At 37.7% G+C, this 14,988-nt stretch overlaps 1 protein-coding gene across 1 annotated transcript in view; it reads left to right on the forward strand.

Moving 5' to 3' along the window:
* Nucleotides 1–1,285: 1,285 nt before the first annotated feature.
* The window catches only part of LOC150079323 (protein alan shepard-like), a 199,744-nt gene continuing 186,041 nt past the window's right edge, over nt 1,286–14,988 (forward strand). Inside the window, exon 1 of the mRNA XM_090382669.1 lies at nt 1,286–1,620. Within this exon, the coding sequence (XP_090238795.1) occupies nt 1,528–1,620 (93 nt within the window). The 5' untranslated portion in view covers nt 1,286–1,527. The remainder of the gene's footprint in view (nt 1,621–14,988) is intronic.

Here is a 14,988-nt window from a genome sequence, read left to right on the forward strand (position 1 = left end):
TTTATTTGATTATTATTATTTATTAATTAAAGCGGTTACAGCCAACCAATGTCAACCCCGCAGTCAGTTACACATAATTTAGCAGTACTCTTGTATACTCCCTCTACTGTTTGTCGTTGTACAGGGAGGTAAAAAACTGCCATGACCAAAAAAGATTGATATGAACAAACTGAGAATAATTGAATTACATAAAAAATAAATATACATATAATTAAATTTAGACAATGTCAGACTTCATTGTAAAGAGCTGCATCTTTTCAGAGTCTCTTGGAAAGCCACCAGCGCAAGGAGCCGCCGAGAATAGAGATGCCAGCACAAGGAGCTGGAGTTGCAGTGGATATAGCAGACTCATGCCTCCACCAAAGCAAGCAAAGCCTTTAAGAACGATTGCACAGAACTTTAGGTAATTCGGCACTACACCATACCGCATTACTAACCCAAGGCTTCCAGATGCAGAAGAGTCTTCCGCCTAAGAAATATTGCAGTTGCAAAGGCTTGGAAAGCCAAGAAGTTCTCCTGTTTATCAACTAGAATTGTCTCGCAGCCTTCTGCCATTAGATTGAGATTACTAACCCGAGATACCAATTCAATTCGCAGATCGCTGTACGCCTCACAGTTGTACATAATATGTTCCCATGATTCTCTTTCGCCATAATGGCAGCTAGATCTTTCAGTGATTCCTAAATCACGCAACTTTGCATGATTTAGGAATAATCCTAACAATATACCCTAACCCAGAAGACACACCATTAAGGGTACAATCCAATTGGGACTGTTTGATTAGTCTTTCTCTTTCCTGTAGCTTCAGCGGAACAGCCAACTATTCATACGCTGATCATCAGTCATGTTTGATCCCTTCACGTTTCTGTGAAAATGCATAGCCCTAATGAGAAAACATCATTATTATTATTATTATTATTATTAGTAGTAGGAGTGTACTGCTCGAACTAAAATGTGTCTATTTTGCATGTGTTTTTGTTAGATATTCAAACGCGCTCGTATATCAATATAACTTTATATCAGTATATTTTTTATTTTTTAATGTAATATCAGTTTCTCTGTTATAACCATTAACGGTAAATTATCCTCAATCTTTCCTTTGAATATACTGTTTGTATTTTTGGAGTTAACCTCTTCGCCATATGCTAACCGCTTTCATTCCACAGACCTTAAAATATTAGTATGAATTAATCTTTTTTTAGAAAGTATATTTTTTAAAGTTTACGTAGATATATTTGAGTGCTTTGCAGCGCTCTGGGTACCGTATGTAACTGTGAATCACCTACCTTACTTGTCCAAATACATTTACAGTATACCGGAAGTGTAACTCATGAAGTCTGAAATCTGGATAGTAGTCTTAACTTTCGACTGGTGTCCAAGTGGGAAGTGTAGGAAAGGAGGCCATCAGCGTGTTACCGGGAAGTATACTTGATAGTGGTTGTATGTCCACGTGAACAGAGTTGGTGCCGAGATATGTTGTTACAAAAGATGTAAAATTACCTGTTTGAATAAGGGGGAACAAGTAAAATGCAGCCAACATTTCAACATAATCGAAATTTTTATAGGGATTCGAGTACGCAAAGTCGGAGAGGAGCCTATGGACATTACTATCCGAAGAAGGTAACTTTTTAATTTCATACTGCCAGAAATGTAGGAATTTTTCCTTTTACTATATATATGTCTGGGTAAATGTGTATTATTTTGCTTCGAAAATATTTATTTCTTTCAACGGTAAAGAAAAAGCTGTATTACTAGTAGTATTGTTAAAGTTCATTTTAAGTTGTATAAGGCTGAAAAGTTTTTGCTCAGTTGGCAAGCATTGTTGAATACGGGACTGGCAACTGTAAATAAGGACCGAATAATTTGCATGGGACCTTGAGCGTAACTACAAATGAGTGAGACTGGTTTGGATTTTTAGACAGGCTGTACAAATAAACTAACAAATAAAACTAGTAAAACGCTTTAAATTTTTCTCACATTCACTACATTCTTAATTTTTTTTAAATTGCTGTTTGATTCCTTTGCATCAGCTTATAGCGTGTTGCCATAGGGACAGTATACCCTATCCTTTAATTTACGCATGAAAGTAGCATTATAAAATTGAATTTAAAATTTATCTGTTGCTATATCCCGTAAAGGAAGGAATAATTTCACCTGTCGCTTAAAGAAGTTCAATTCAACAAGTGTGTTTGTAAGCAGTGTTATGTAATATTTAGATCGGATATCTTTCAGGGATCGTCGTGATGCCATTAGTAGCAACAGTTAGAGGAAAATACGTCTTCACGGAGATTTCCATCAGGAAATTTCATTTATAGGTTTCGTAAATTGGAATCAATAACAATTTAATTTGTCTATTAATTTGATTATAACATTAAGACACCAAATCATAGTCTTTTTTAGGACATTTTTTTAAAATTAATAAATGTTCCTCACAATGATAACTTATTTCTTAAATAGGTGTTTCACTTTTGGTGTATATTTATGCAGTTTTTGAATATGATCCCACTTTTACAGTTTTTGAATCAGATGCCACTTTTTTCGTGTTATTTTTTAAAATTTGGGAATAAAATCACTCTACCAGTTTTCTTCGTGATGTTGCAGTATTTTCTGTTTTTGTTTCAGTTTAGTAGTTAAGAGAGGTTAGTTATTTGTTTGATGTCTGATAGGTGGCTTGCAAGCAAACGTCTATATTTTTTGAATCCACTAAAGTGTGTGATCACTGTTCATTGCAGCTATAATTTGTCCCCACCCTGAAGGCAAGTGGGGGCGTGGCCATAGTCTGGGGATGCCAGGGGACACTTTGCCTTCTCCCAAAAAATAATTCAGGCTTTCCTACCAAAATATATTGAATTGAAGACCAGATGCTGTATTGCCTTCTCTTTGGATACACGTGATCAGCCTCCATTTCATAAACATTGCACCCTTAAGAAAATTTGGCTGCGGTAGTGATATATGAAAATCCATGTCCTCAGTTTTAACTATAATAAAACAGTTCAGAAACTGTCACGAACAAAGTGCGAAGTCTTGAAATGTTTACAGAAACAGATGCTTGAAACTAGTTCAAAATGTATATTTTTTGTATTTTATATCATTGTACTTATTGGCTGATTGGTTTACTGATATCATACTTAATGGCTTAATTATATCTATTGTTCTGCTGGTTTGTTTATTTAATAATTAAGATTTTATTATTATAATGGTAGTAATAATGATATTTTTCTAATATTTTATGATTAAGTAAATACTTTGTAAGAAAATTTAGAAATTAGACTTTTAAATAGCTCTCCCTAAACTGTCTGGCAGAATCTTTTGAAATTTCCACCTAGCTATGCCCCTGGATGAGGGACAAATAGTTTCCCCGCTTACAATATATTACCTATTCACTCACCATGAACAGGTAATATGGTGAGCTGGTTATATTACTTGTTCACTTACAGTGAACAGGTAATATAAATGAAAAAATAACTACCAAAGACACAATTCTTGTTTAGCAAATTAAGTTAATTGAATTGAATTATTCATACCACAACTACCCTTCAAGGTTGTTTGGATTACAGGTAATGTGTTTGTGTTGATGGCATTTTATAATTTAGCTGTTTGTCCTATTAGATATGTGTTTTCAGAAAATCCCCTTGTAAAAGGGGATTTTCTGAACTAATAAAATAGTATTAGTAGTAGCAAATTATGCAAGGAAGTGAGCTTATACAGCATCAGTCAAAAAATAAAGAAAAATACCCTTCCCCTCATTTGTCTACCCTCACTCCTAACTACTCAATGTCCAAACTACTCACTCCTACAACATCAGATGGTAGTTTGCTCCAACAAACAATTACCCTCTCTCTTTCTCCCCGAAAGCAAATTTTCACACACCAATCCTGCAGCCGAACTTTTTCAAATTAAGTTTATATCCCCTTGTGCGTTGTCTGAGAAAGAGTAAGAATACCATTCCCATTACGTTTATTCAATTCATTTAAAGCCTTAAACACTTCAATCAGCTGTCTTTGCAAGTACCTAGTTTCCAAAAGCTGTGTGGCGCCTCCGTAGCCAGGTGGGAAGGAGCAACAGTGCATAGCACACGCTTCTTGATTAGACCGGGGTTCGAGCCCGTCACCACCAAATGCGGAAGATGCGGAAAGATCAAGGAATGACCACCGCATTTCCCGGAGCAATATGGCCTTAGTTGCTAATGCTCCTAAAAACCAAAAAAAAAAAAAAAAAAAAAACAAATCCAAAAGCTGCAGTCTGCAGAACTGAAGTCTTGTGTTGAGAGTACCCGTTTGTGTTCTTGACTAATCTGGGTGAGCCAATCTAGCAGGCGGTCTGTATGTATTTCTCAGAGAACTGCATATTGGACTGTACAAATACTAGGTGTCTTTCATTCTACACCACCACGAGTATGATAACACTTATTTGTTATGTTATCCTGGGATTACTACTGTCCACATGCAATACCGTGCATTTATCAATGTTGGGTACTATTTTTTTCTTTCAAGCAAAAGCACTTTAGGGCAAAACAAAAAAGCCCAAACTGGGCTTAACTGTTGCCTTTATACTGAGGCTTGTACAACTCATTTTCTCTCTTTCAAAAAAAAAAAAATAATTTCCAAATTCTTGGAATCCCACCTCTTCTGCATTAAATGATAAATTTTCTAAGACTGATTACCCCTGCCCTCTTAGCATGGCTTGAACATGTGGGCAGGTTTGATGGCCCTTCCTAATCTCTGTTTTCCCCTCTAACCCTTTCTGTGACAATCCTCTATCTGAATTTTCCTTTAATGCTTTGGGCCTCAAAAGAACCATTAATAACTTGCTCCTTCTCTAATTCCACCAGGCATGATTATATCCCTAACTTTGTTATTAAGCTTGTTAGCACTTACATTTTAGTATCATTAGTTGCTCTATTTAACAGATGTCTTACTGAAAAAATTTCCCTCCATCTTGGTGTGGATATTCTGTCTTTCCCATTCCTAAAGTCTATATATAGCCTTAACTCATTAAAACCTGGTGGCCTATTGCTAAAATTTCTTCAAAGATCTTCTCCTCCTCTGTCTGTTTCCTTTGTCCCTTATCCACTATAGAAAGAAGGGTTTCTCCATAATCTTTTAGAAACTTTTTTTTTTTTTTTTTTTGCAATTGTTGCATTAACATCATGGGTCACTTACCTGGTTTACATTGATTTACCCTCTGCATTTGACGTTCTGTATCTATTGAGAAATTTTATGATGTACGAGGAAATTTGCTCTCTTTCATTCGGGAATTCCACCTCCATAGAACCCTTTTATTACAGTTTAATTCCACAGGGTAGTACTCTTTCTGCCCTGCCCTTCTCTGTCTTAATCCTACCTCTACTCTTATACAAGTGCCCCTCATCACTTATGCTGATGATATTAAAATCTATCTCCAACACATTCAGGAGGCACATAAAAACAGCTTGCATTATTAGTAGTGCTATTGCTGTGATTACCAATTATTTTAGCCTATTTGGTCTTCAGATTAATCCTGATAAGTGTGCCCACATCTTTCTCCAAGATGATGTGGGCACACTTATCTCTTTGACACTAAACTTATTTTTCATTCTCACATTTTCTTAAAGCTCTTTGTAAGATGTGGCTTTTGGAACAATGGCCTCTTCAATCTCCAACTCAATTAACATTCTTCTCTATATAAGTCTATTTCCTTTCCTCCATCTTTATATGTTTGCCGAAATATGGTTAGCCACTGCACCCTCCCACGTTAAAATCTTACAAAGCAGAATATCGGCTGCTAACATGGGATTATCTAAAAATGGGCATAAACATGCCATCTCCTTTGCCACAATGACAGAAAACTTAAATTGGGTTCCACTTGAGAAGTTGCTTCACATTAAATAAATCTTTATATGCAGTTTCCAAATTCTTCTGAAATGCTTGGCAGGCCCCCTCCTGTTTGGAATAAGGTTGGCTTGCACATCCCCCTAGGATTACTAGACAGAAGCCATCATTAATTCCTTTCTTTAATGAAATTTTTTATCTTGATAGGTTCCTTCCATATGTATAATACTAATTTATTCAGCAGCTCAATGTTGATATGTTCTTATTTCTCCCTGTACCACCAATATTGCAAGGAAACCGTTGACATCATCCTGTTTTATAACCTGTAGTGCTGTGTGTGTAGGCCCCTCCATAGCCAGGTGGGAAGGAGCAGCAGTGCATAGCACACGCTTCTAGATTAGACCGGGGTTCGAGCCCGTCACCACCAAATACGGAGGATGTGGAAAGGTCAGGGAATGACCACCGCATATCCCGGAGCAATATGGCCTTAGTTGCTAATGCTCCTAAATAACAACAAGCTGTGTGTGTGTGTTGTTATTTTTATGTATGATTCTTGATGCAAATAAGAATCGTTTATTATTTATGTATCTTTGTGATCTGATATAAACCCTTCTGTCTTCTCGTTTGTATCACGTATGTTGTCTCCAATCAATTATGTATTTGCCTGGTGCAACAAATGAACAAATAAACCTCGGTTGCCACTTCTCAGCTTGTCTGCCTAATTTTTCTTGGTCTTGCTGCAGTAGCATACTCTGATTCCTTTCATTAACTACCCTGCCAACCTCTGTATCATTTCAAACTTAAACAATAAACTTGATAGGCATTAAACAATTAACTTCATCAGTATTGTTAATAAATATTATAAACAGTAATGGGCCCAGTGGTGAACCCTGAGAAACTCCATTAATAACATTAGTCTAAAGAGAGAAGTGCCCATTTTATAATAACCCTCTTTGTCTTTTTCCACTCACTCCCATCCCTTTATCCATAGCAGTAACTTGCCCCTAAGTTCACTCTGCTCTGATTTGTACAACAGTGTTTTGTTTGAAGAACAGTGCCAAAAGCTTTATTGAAATTTAAATATGATGCCAAAATTATAGTTTCCATCTGGTTCCTTTTTTATTGTGTCATAGTAGCTAATCAGATTAGTCAGACTGAGACCTCCCCTTAACTAATCCATTCTGTGATTTCCACGTAATTCTATTCCTGTTAAGATGATTGTGCAGTACCTCTTTAATAGATGAATGAAAAAGCATGTGCGATGTAAGAAATTTCCAACAACAAAAAGTGGGATAAATTATGTAAATAATAATAAAAGCCTATTTATAGTTAAATAAAAAGGCTAAAAAAATATGTATTATTAAAAAATAAACTGACTTTAATAGGTGCCTTGTGAGCATTGGAGTGACTAACAGAGAGTTAATCAAAAGTGAATAAATACAAGATGAATATGAATTTATTCATAAATACAAGAAGAGAATCTGTTGTAACTTTTTAGTATTGCTCAATATTAAATATGATAAACATCCATGTTTAATCATATTTAACAGTTACTCAGCTTATATTTATTCTGCTTTATTAGCTGACCAGCATCAGTGTTGGAAAATTTCAACCTTACATTAATAAATATACTTCATATAAAAATAAGAAAATATGATTTTCCAAATGCGATGCAATGAAATTTCTTGAAATGCACTGAAAAGTGCATTCAAAGGAAATATTAAAGATGTGGATAAGTAGCAATAAACTCGATTAAAGTTAAGCATTATGAACAGAACTATGGTCGCAGTGTTCCCAGAGTTGATTTTATTTTACTTGATTTCAATGTTTATATGTATACAGGATTTTGCTACTATTCTTCCTGTTTTTATTCTAAGAGTAGCTGTCCAATAAACAAACAAACTTAAAGATATAATTATCATCATGGGTAAAGGGACAGGTTTTAACATTAGCATTAGTAGAGGCATATGATGCAAGAAAGCAAGCTTATGCAGCATCAGCCAAAAAAAAAAAAAAAAAAAAACCTTCCACTTCACCCCTTTGTTCGTTCGAAATACCTGTCCAGCTGAGCCTTAAATTGATTTAGGCTATCAACTTCCACAACAAGGGATGGGAGTCTGTTCCACCAACCAACTACCCGCTGGCTAAAGGCAAATTTCTACACATCTATCCTACATCTGTCTTTCCTCAATTTGAATTTATGCCCTCTCAGGTGATTATTCTGAGCAGGAGGAAGGATTCCATCAGCATTGAGCATGCTCAAACCATTCAAGGCTTTATACACCTCTATCAGATCGCCTCGCCAGTCCCTAGTCTCCAGACACTGTAATTTGCAAAACTTTCCTTCGTAAAGAGCAACCCTTTGTTCCATTCACTAATCTTGTTGCCCTTCTCTGTACTCGTTCCAGCAGCTCTACATCCTTCTTGAAATGAGGCCTCCAGACCTGTATACAGTACTCAAGGTTTGGCCTGACCATTGCCTTATACAAGGGAATAATCACTTCCTTATCCCTGCTAGAAAAATTCCTGTATATCATTGACAAGACACCATGAGCTACTCTTGCAGCCTGTCTGAACTGCTCAGAGAACTTCATATCTGCCTGCACAATTATCCCCAGGTCCTTTTCATTCTCTACCACTGTCAGTGTAGTACCACAGAGTTGATACGTTGCTCTGGAGTTGTTGTTTCCCATATGTAGTACTTTACATTTGTCAATGTTAAACTTCATTTGCCACCTCTCAGCCCATCTGCTCAACCTTTCCAGATCCTGTTGCAGCAGCATAGCATCAGTGGTGTCCTTAACAACCCTGCCAACCTTTGTATCGTCTGCAAACTTGGACATTAAGCTTGATATGCCATCATCAATATTATTTATAAATACAGAAAACAACAATGGACCCAACTCCACTAATAACATTAGTCCACGATGAGCAGTGTCCACTGATTACCACTCTGTCCTCTCCCCCTCAACCACCCCTTTATCCATAGCAGCAATTTGCCTCCAATGCCACACTGCTCCAATTTGTGTAGCAGTCTTCCATGTGCAAAAGTATCAAAAGCCTTTCTAAGATCCAAGTATATAATATCAAAGTTATTCCCTGCACCCAGTTCTTTTGTGACTGCATTAGAGTATCCAATCAAATTAGTCAGGCAAGACTTCCCCTTAACAAAATCATGCTGTGTCCGAGCTGTAACTGAACACTTGTCTAGATGATCCTGCAGTGCTTCTTTAACCAGTGCCTCCATTAATTTTCCTGGAACAGAAGTTAAACTCACAGGTCTATAATTACTTGTGTCAGCCTTTGATCCTCCTTTGTGAATTGGGGTTACATTTGCACATCTCCAGTCTATGGGTACCTCCCCTGAATCCAAGGAAGCTCTCATAATTACGGCTAAGGGTTTGCTTGCTTCCTTTGCTGCCTCCTTTAATATACCTGGATAGATCCCATCCAACCCAGGTGCCTTTCTTGTGTTTATCTTCAACAATTTCTCCTCCACTTTACTCTCAGTTATTACAAGATTATCTAGCTTACTGCCAGAGTTGAATACACCTCTGGCATTCCCCTTGCTGAATAACTCATGTGTGAATGTCGATGCAAAATATTCATTTAGTTTGTTGGCTACCTGAGCAGGATCATCAACAGTTGAACCATCGATATCAAGTGGACCAATCTGATTCATCCCCTTTTGCTTCCATAAAGGTGACTACAGTTGTTTAAATTCTGTACAGTGGGACCAACTGATGTTACGAACACAACAGCAAATTCTAAGTGGGAAGCATTCAAGGAATTAATTGTGGAAGCTACTAAGCTTTTCATACCGATGGATTGTCATGTGATTACATCATTAAAGATGCACTGCAGGATCATCTAGACAAGACTGCAGTAATAATTCAGACAACATCGGTTTTCTAAGGGGGAAAATCCTGTGTGACAAATTTGATTGGATACTATGATGTGGTTACTAAGGAACTGGATGCAAAAAATAATTTTGATATCATATACTTGGATTTCAGGAAAGCTTTTGACAATGTTGAGCATGGAAGACTGCTGTTCAAATTGGAGCAGTGTGGTATTAAGGATAAGTTGCTACAATGGATAAAAGGGTGGTTGAGTGGGAGAAGACAGAGTGGTAATCAGTGGACACTGCTCTTTGTGGACTAATGTTATTAGTGGAGTCTCCCAGAGTTTGGTGTTGGGTCCACTGTCGTTTTGTATATTTATCAATGATATTGATAAATATGATTGATAAATATACCAGACATTAAGTCTGATAAGGTATACCAGACTTAATGTCGAAGTTTGCAGATGAAACAAAGGTTGGCAGGGTTATTATTGGCAGTTATTATTGTTACTATAACAGGATCTAGAAAAATTGGGCAGATTGGCTGAGAAGTGGCAACTAAAGTTTAACATTGACAAATGCAAAGTACTGCATATGGGTAGAAGTAACCCCAGAGAAACGTACCAATTTTGTGGCACTGCACTTAGAGTGGTAGAAAATGAAAAAGACCTGGGAGTAATTGTGCTGTCAGATATCAAGTTTTCTGAGTGATGCAGACAGTCTTCCAGAGCAGGTCATGGGGTATTGTCAGTGATATACAGGAATTTTGCTAGTAGGTAAAAGGAGGTGATTATCCATTTGTATAAGGCAGCAGTTCCCAAACTGGGGTCCACGGACACCGGGGGGGGGGGGGGTCCGTAGACCAGTTCCAGGATGTACGCGAAATAACCCTATGGAACTGGTCAAATTATTTGTTCTATGTATAGCAAATTGATGATAAATAAAATTATGTAGCCAGGTGGGCAGGAGCAGTAGTGCGTAGCACTACTGCACCTGAATAGTTGTTATTTGGTTTTTAGGAGCATTAGCAACTAAGGCCATATTGCTCCGGGATATGCGGGTCATTCCCTGACCTTTCCGCATCCTCCGTATTTGGTGGTGACGGGCTCGAACCCCGGTTTAATCAAGAAGTGTGTGCTACGCACTGCTGCTCCTAAATAGACCGGGGTTCAAGCCCGTGACCACCAAATATGGTGGATGCGGAAGGTCAGGGAATGACCACTGCATATCCCCAGTCCGGATAAAGGGTGAGGGTTGGCGTCAGGAAGGGCATCCGGCCGCAAAAATTTCATGCCAAAACAATAAAAAACGCTGACCCCCATATATAATGAGAAAAAGAGAGGACAAAAAAAAAAAAAAAAAAAAATTATATATTTATATAAAAATAAGAATAAAGTTGTTTTAAACATACAGCTGAATTTTCTTTTCAGAAGGTCCAGTGTTCCTACATCTATACATACACATAGAAACATATGTGCATATATATAGGGGGTCTGCAAATGTTTTTTCATTTTTGAAGGGGTCCATAGATCTCAGTAGTTTGGGAACCACTGGTATAAGGCAATAATAGTCAGGCCACGCTTTGTGTACTGTGTTCAGGTCTGGAGGCCTCATTTTAGGAAGGATGTAGAGTTGCTTGAGTGAGTACAGAGAAGGGCAACAAGATTGGCGAGGGGAACGAAAGGGTAGTCTTACCAAGAAAAGCTTAAATTCTTCAAATTGCAATGTTTGGAGACTAGGCCCGTGTGAGGTGATCTGATTGAGATGTGTAAGGCCTTGAATGGGTCATGCTGAATTCTGATGGGGTTCTTCCACTTGCAAATGGAATGGGGTTCATAATCTGACATGCTGTGTCAGATTATGAACCAGAGGGGGCATAAATTAAAATTGAGGAAAGCAGTTGTAGTATAGATGTGCAGCAACTTTAGCCAGTGGGTGGTTAATTGCTCGAACAAACCTCTGTTGTCGTGGAAGTTGATAGCTTAAATAAATTCAAGGAGAAACTGGACAAACTTTTAGAGGGAATGGATGTGTGAAATTAGTGTGTGTTTTTTTTTTTTTTGCTGATGCTACATAAGCTCATATACTTGCTTTCTTGCATCATGTGCGTCCATTAACATTACTATTTAGTTCTTTTTTGATTTTATTTAAGCTATCAACTTCTGCAACAACAGATGGAAGTTTCTTCCAACAATTGATCACCTGCTGGCTTAAGGAAAACTTCTGCACATTTATTCTACAACTGTCTTTCCTCAATTTGAATTTTTGTTCCCTTGGTCTTGTTTGGTCTGAGAAAGAGGAAGAATCTCAACAGCATGAACTTGCTCAATCCATTGAAAGCCCTAAACACCTCAATGAGATCATCTCTCAGGTACCTAGTATCAGATGCTGCAATTTGCACAACTGAAGCCTTGTTAAGAAAACCCCCTCTGTCCCTTCACAAAGCTCTTTTTCCTTTTCTGTTCTTGTTGCAGCAGCTCCACATCTTAATTAAAATGAGACCTCAGATCTGTATGCAGTACTCAAGATGTGGCCTGACCATTGCCATAGAAAAAAGGGAAAATCACCACCTTATCCTTGGTTAGCAAAATTCCTGTATATCATTGACAAAACCCTATGAGCTGTTCTTACAGCCTGTCTATATTGCTCAGAGATCTTCATATCAGAAAATATGAAGTACAATTACTGCCAAGCCTTGAATTTTTTTCTACCCTCGATGTAGTATCACACAGTTGGTAGACCACACATTTGTCATTAAACTTCAGTTGCCACTTCTCAGTCCATCTGTCTAACTTTTCTAGATCCTGTTGCAGTATCATGTTGTCATTGCTGTCATTAACAACCCTGCCAACCTTTGTGTCATCTGCAAACTTAGGCATTAAGCCTGATATACTTTCATCAGTATTAGTGATAGGTATAGAAAACAATGATGAACCCAATACAGAAACTTGGGGATTCCACTAATAACATTAGTCCGCAAAGAGCAGCGTCCATTGATTGCCACGTTGTCATCTCCCACTCAACCATCCCTTTATCCATAGTAGCAACTTGCCCTTAATGGCAAACTCCTCCAATTTGTGCACCAGTCTTTTACGTGCAACAATGTCAAAAGCTTTCCTGAAATCTGAGTAGTAGTAGTATTGATGCAATGTCATTTGATGCAAGAAAGCAAGTGTATGAGCTTATGCAGCATCAGCCAAAAAAAAAAAAAAAAATCACACCATTCCCTCCAAATGCCTGTCCAGTTCCTCCTTAAATTTATTCAACCTATCAACTTCCACAACGACAGATGGAAGTTTGTTCCAGCAATTAACCACCCGCTGGCTAAAGGCAAATTTCCGCACATCTAATCTACATCTGTCTTTTCTTAATTTGAATTTATGCCCCCTTAGGTTCGTAATCTGAACAAGTGGAAGGATCCCATCAGAATTCAGCGTGCTCAACCCATTCAAGGCCTTATAGACCTCAATCAGATCACCGCGCAGGTGCCTAGTCTCCAGCCACTGCAATTTGCAGAACTTAAGCCTCTCTTGGTAAGAGGATCCCTTCATTCCCCTCACCAATCTTGTTGCCCTTCTCTGTACACGCTCAAGTAAATCTACATCCTTCCTAAAATGAGGCCTCCAGACCTGTACGCAGTACTCAAGGCGTGGCCTGACCATTGCCTTATACAGAGGGATAATCACCTCCTTTTCCCTGCTAGCAAAATTCCTATATATCATTGACAAAACCCCATGACCTGCCCTGGCAGCCTGTCTGCATTGCTAAGAAAACTTCATATTTGACTGCACAATTACTCCCAGGTCTTTTTCATTTTCTACCACCTTAAGTGTAGTAGCACACTGCCATTACTGTCATTAACAACCCTGATATACCTTCATCAATCATTGATAAATATACAAAACAACAGTGGACCTAACACCGAACCCTGTGGGACTTAATAACATTAGTCCAAGAAGAGCAGCACCCATTGATATCAACATTATTTTTTGCCTTCATTTCCTTTGTTACAATATTGTAGTTTCCCATAAAATTAGTCAGACAAGATTTCTCCTTAATATACTCATGCTGTGTCTGAAGTATAATTGCAGCCTCGTCTAGATGATTCTGTATTACTTCCTTTACCAGTGACTCCATTATTTTTCCTGGAACAGTAAACTAACAGGTCTGTAATAACTCGTGTCACCCTTTGATATCCCCTTTGTGAATTGGGAATACATTTGCACATCTGCAGTCTATGGAGCCCTCTCCTGAACCCAAGGATGGTCTCATAATTATTTCTTAAGGGTTTGTTTACTTTCTTTGCTGCTTCCCTTAATATAATTGGATAGATCCCATCCACCCGAAGTGCCTTTCTTATGTGTAACTTCAATAATTTCTCTTCCACCTTCATCTCAGCTAAGACAAAATCGTTTTTGCCCTCTGTTAGATTTTTATTAAACTTTTGGCATCCCTTTTCCTAAAGAATTCCTCATGTGTGAATGTAGATGCAAAATACTAATTGTTTGTCAGCAACCTGAGCAGAATCATCAACAGTCAAACCATCATTATCAATTGGACCAATTTGATTCATCCTTCTAGTGTTTACACTAGAAGGATGAATCAAACTAGTGTTTACACTAGTTTACTTCTAGTGTTTACACTAGAAGGATGATTAACACTAGTGTTCTAGTGTTAATCCTTCTATTAAAGGAGTTTTTGCTGCTATTCTTGGTATTCTTTGCCAGCGACTTCTTATCTGCCTTAGCTTGCCTAACCTCCTTTTTGACTTGATCACAGACTAGTTTATATCTGTGATAGGCTTCTGTGTTACCCAGTAATTTGTATACCTCCCATGCATTTTTCTTCTCTGCCACAAGTCTTGTCAGTTTGTCTGTACATCAGTACACTGTTCATCCCACATTAGTACACTGTGATCACCGCCACTTAGTGGTTCCTTTATCTGCAAATTCTTAATGCATGAATAATCGCTGCTGATAATCAGGTCAAGAGTATTACTCCATCTTGTTGCCTTTCTAACATCCTGCTGTAGAAAACAGCCATACAGTAAATTCACAGAAGTTTAGCTGGTCTGAGTGACCAACTCACAAGTTCCGGTCAGTATCTGGGAAGTTAAAATCCCCCCATTATAAGACCTTCTGATTTACTGGCCAAATTACTATTACTAATTTCTCTTTCAGTTTTCTCTCAAGCATCTACTAATGCTAATGCATCAGGAAGTAATTTTTTTCTCAGTTATAACTTGATATACCTCTGGTGTCTACCCTCCCAAAAAATGTCCTTACATGTGAATGTAGATGAAAAATATTTATAATTATAATTAAAATATTTATA

The sequence above is a fragment of the Mastigoproctus giganteus genome, chromosome 10 (assembly GCF_048544385.1).
Source record: "Mastigoproctus giganteus isolate SK-2022 chromosome 10, ASM4854438v1, whole genome shotgun sequence".
NCBI classification, from domain to species: Eukaryota; Metazoa; Arthropoda; class Arachnida; order Uropygi; family Thelyphonidae; genus Mastigoproctus; species Mastigoproctus giganteus.